The sequence below is a fragment of the Corylus avellana genome, chromosome 3 (genome assembly GCF_965113065.1).
Source record: "Corylus avellana chromosome 3, dhCorAvel1.hap1.2, whole genome shotgun sequence".
Lineage (NCBI taxonomy): Eukaryota > Viridiplantae > Streptophyta > Magnoliopsida > Fagales > Betulaceae > Corylus > Corylus avellana.
Window position 1 is genome coordinate 27,984,504 of NC_142492.1, and position 4,831 is coordinate 27,989,334.

General features: G+C 38.4%; 1 protein-coding gene across 1 annotated transcript; it reads right to left on the reverse strand.

The window, feature by feature from the left end:
* Window positions 1-640: 640 nt before the first annotated feature.
* ERF-1 (ethylene responsive element binding factor 1) lies at window positions 641-1,773 on the reverse strand. The gene has a single exon (XM_059584822.2). It carries the CDS (start codon window positions 1,648-1,650, stop codon window positions 850-852), a length of 801 nt encoding a protein of 266 aa, XP_059440805.2. The 5' UTR covers window positions 1,651-1,773; the 3' UTR covers window positions 641-849.
* Between the last annotated feature and the right edge of the window lie 3,058 nt (window positions 1,774-4,831).

Genomic DNA, 4,831 nt, shown 5'->3' on the forward strand with positions numbered 1-4,831 from the left:
GCACTGGTCAGCGCGTGGTGGACAAGATGGAGCTATTTTTTTGCGCAGATGGGCAGCTGAGGAGATTAGATCTAGATTTGAAAAATGAGATCTAAAATCCAACTGATTCCGAAGAGGCGAAGAGCGGTGTAGCACGGTGGAGGGCGGACATAGGCAATGTATTATAAGCAAAGGGATGACAAAAGCAACTGCACTGGTCAAAAAAACTAAAAAAAAAAAAAAAGGGAGGAGGAAAGAAGAGGGGAGTAAAGAGGAAGGGAAAGAGCTCCCTCCTTCCCACAGGCCTTTTGCCTGACATAACCTTTTTGGTTTTGTTCCTAGATCTTCTAAGTTATACCCTATCTTAAACTAGTTTATACTTTATAGTCCTCTTTCTTTTCCCTTGCACGACATCGTTTGAGTAAAAATTGGCATTATTGAATCTTAGCCGTCTACTTTTTTATATATTTTCTGCATTTCCTTTACATACTGCACGCCTGATTTTCCATTTCCAGAAACTAAAAAGCGTCTGAAAATTTATTTGTTTTGCCTTGCAAATCTTAACCAAAACGCGCACGCATGTCATTTGAAACGACATCCAAAGGATTATAGCAAAGAAAACCAAGTCTTCCATTTCTATAGAAATTAACTTCACCGAAAAGAAAAAAAGAGAAAATCTCGTATTCACAAATCCAAACAACCCTCTTCCTAGTCTCTCTTACACATTACACCATTCTTTTTTATTATTTTCATTTTTCTCCCAAACATATTCCAAAATTATGGGACCGCCCAAAATGCTTGCCCAAAGATATATAATAAGTACAGTGTATGCTGCTCGATAATTCTCAAGTGCCTCTTCAGCTGTCAGCATTAGCTAACCAGTATTTGTTGCCCACTTGCACATGAAGCCACTTGGTGACCCACTTGCAACCCGGCTTGCGCCTGAGCCGCCGACCCCTCAGCCTTCTTCGGCCGCTTCGGCGATGAGGACGGCTCGGGGGACGACCGCTTCGACGTCACTCTCACCGGTTCGGGCTCGCCGGAGTTCACCCGGAGCGGGAAGTTGAGCAAGGCGCGGGAGCCGCGCATCCTGTAGGCGGCTCGGTCGTAAGCCAGCGCGGCGTCCTCAGCCGTCTCGAACGTGCCCAGCCAGACCCTGGCGCCGTTCTTAGCCGGGTCCCGAATCTCAGCCGCGAACTTCCCCCAAGGCCGTTGCCTCACACCCCTGTAATGCTTCCCCTTCGACGGAACCACCGCAGGCGCCGCCTCCCTCTGCGGCGGCTTAGACTCCGGCAACCTAATCACGACCGGCGGTAAAATTTCCTGCTCTGATTTCACCGTGGCTAAGAGTTCGGGCTCGGATTTCACAGCTGAAAACCCGAAATCACAACGTTCAGTGGGTCCCGGAGCGAGTGATGGGACCCATCCGACGTTGACGGCGTCGCGGAGCACGCCGTAGAGCACCATGTCCTCCGAATCGTTCTCCTTCAACGGCAGTTCGCCCCAGGTATCGGTGAGGCAAGGGTCCAAGCTGCCGAAACTGGAGCTCCGGCAGAACAAAGGGTTATTGCCCAAACCCGCTACTGGAACGCCGAGTCGACTCTCCGATTCCCCAAGCAAATGCCTTGTAATGGATTCCAGAAGGGCAAAATCGGACTCAGTTGTATACATTTTTGTATCCGATATTTGGAATTTCGGTTTCGGGTCAGAGTGAAAGATTTATTAAGAGCTGAGAGTTCTCTCTGTAGATCGGAGAATCGGGAAGTATTTATAGGGGAAGAGGTTCATGTACTTGGCGATAAATAGATTTCTGCTTTTCTTTTTTCTTTTTTATTAATTTGTTTATTTTTTATGTAGTAATATTAAAAAGTGGGGGTGATGGTGCAGATTTTCCTTGTGTTTCAGAGTTTCCATGAAGGTTCGGAGTTGAGCAAGTGGGGAGAGGCATTAAACACGTGACTTAATTTTTATTTTGTGGAAATTCTTTATGACTGAGAAGGATATGACGTCACGGGTCTCACCGCAGCAGCCAAATTGTTGCTTGTCGCTTTTGTGTGTCTGTTTAACACTGTCATCAACTCGCCCGACAATTTAATCGCCAAGTTTTTGTTTTGTTTTTTATTTTTATTTTTTTAAAAAAATTAATTTAAAAAGATAAAGGTAAAATTGGTCATTGTATTTGACTTAAATTACAAATTACTTTATGTGGTATAAAAAATAATTTATAGGTCTTTAAGGCAAGCAAAAATAATAGTTTACTCTTCGAAATCAATTTTTGCTAAGTAATTTAACAAAATTTGTCACATTGCTTCATCATACCAAATAAAAACGCAACCACACGTGTTATTAGTTATTCCTGACTTTCGAAAATACAATCAGCCCTAACTTCACGCCGAACTGTTATGGTAAATTAATTTAATATCTTATATCCCTAAGATTTTACCCTGTGCGTAATATTCCCTCATCTTCATCTTCCTCAACCGCTTCAAAAAATGCGACCATCAAATTCTCGCAAAATGCTTTTAAATTGTGGCGATAAAGATGAAAATGAGGGAGAGTTATACACAGAGTAAAATTTTGAAAGAAAAAAAAGATTATGTTAATTTACTGTAGCAGTATGATGTGACAAAGTAACGAATCCTGTTAGGTTACTGAATGGAAATTGATTTTAGAGAGTAAACTGTTATTTTGGCCTACTTTGAGAACCTATAAATTATTTTTTATACTACATGAAGTAATTTGTAATTTAGGCCAACTATAAAAACCTATAAATTATTTATTATACTCCAAAAAATTATTTATTATTTAAACCAACCATAATGATCAATTTTACATTAATTTCATTCTAAAAAAGAGATGATATGAGATCAAAAACTCAAAATTGTAATTGATTTGTTTTTTATAATCAATAAAATAATGGAATAAAAAGAAATAAGAAGGGCGAGGAATCGGTAGATGGGCGAGGAAAAGGACATGTTTTCCCAATTTGTTTAGTCATCATGGATACATCGGTTCTAGACATAACTTGCACAAAAACATTTTGGAATGGATAAGTGTCCCATAAAGTCAAGGGCAGACGAAGAGACGTGGGGGTGCCCACTTCCCCACGTTGCTCAATTTGCACAAAACTTTCTTTTATGTGAACTTTCAAGGAAGGTGAGTCGACACTTGTCACCTTTTTACTCCTCCAACATCTATACTAATTTTTTTTTTCTTTCTTCTAATCAACATCTATACTATCACAGTATCACTATCAATCTTTTTGGACCATATTTGTTTTATGCATACTAATCAACCATATTGATTTTCTCTCCACCTAGGAAATTTCTAGTAAATTTACTTTTGAAAGATGGTTAGAAGTTGAGTTATATGGGATTCTCCTGTTAGCGTTTTTCTAGCTGCATTTTCACTGGACTTTTACATTTAGGATTTCCCTTCAAAACAATGAGATGCTAATTCTCTATTTAAATTAGGACTTTCTATTAATTTGCTTGTATTTTTTGTTATTGTCCATGTAATATTTGTTGCATGTACTTGTATTGTACTTACAAAGATGCAAGATTATTGGATAATTGTCGTAGGTTGTATGCTTACCCAAAAAGTTGTTCTTTATGTTGGATTGCAGTCTCTACAATTAGAATTGCAGAACCTACAACTCCTTCAATCTAAGGCGTTCATTCCATATGAACAAGTTAATTAGGTCGTAAGCAATTAACAAAAGAAGTAACAGGATAATTAGGGCGGACTGACTTCCCACCTAAGAGGGTCGCCGACAACCCTCAAGAAAATGGTTGGGGTGACTTGATTATGCATACCAATTTGTGAGCAAATTTGGGTAACTAAATGCACATGAAATTTTTTTTCTTAGTTGATCACAATTCCAAATCTCTGTTAACACACCCATACACATGAAATTGTTAGCCGACCACACTTAAGCTAGTTATAGAACACGTAGCCACCAACCCTTCAATTTTGGGATGAAGGAGACAAAAGGGTTTGCTATTTTGTAAAATCGGTGGTCAGCTCACCTAGACGATCTCTTAGGGATGGCCCGTCGCTCCTTCAAATGGTGTGATGGTGATTAGCCACCCTCTCAATAAAATTGCCGACCATCTTAACGGTGGTCCGACCATCTTCTTAATTTTTTATTTTTATTTTTTTTTAGTTTTAATTATTTATATGACATAATTTAGAAAATTTATTTTGAATAAAATATATAGATCGACGGAAAAAATAATTATAGGGGAATTCTCAATCCATGTCCGATCGTCATATACGTGGCACATCGTACGAGAAATATAATGACATATTGACATGTCAGCAATTTAGAACCTCTGAATTAGTTGACCATTGACCATATCGGTCACATTTGACCTTGACCGTAGAAAAGTCTCCTTCCTATTATTAGAAACCAAAATGTTATATGGCCACGGCAACGTGCCAACTACCAGCACGTGCGTAGTACCGCAATGTTTGAGTCTCGTCTTTAAGGAAAAGACAATAATAATAATAACAGTAAAAAAAAACAAAAGAAGACAATAATAATAAATAAGAAAAGCCAAATTACCACGTGCTTAAGTAAGACGCAACATGAGACTTTGTTGGCCAACTTTCTACGCTAATGTATTATATATTTTATGTTATATGGTTTATATTTTTTAATTTATTTTTATATCATAAAGAAGTTGATAATAGAGTTTTGTTATATTATCTTTCTATATTTTATTGGTGTTTGATGTTGAACGGAATTCCAATCAACAATTCAGCTTTACTTTTTGAGTATCCTACTCAGCCCATTCACATTGGGCTAGCCCTATAGGATATAGATGAAAATTTCATTAACACACTAAAT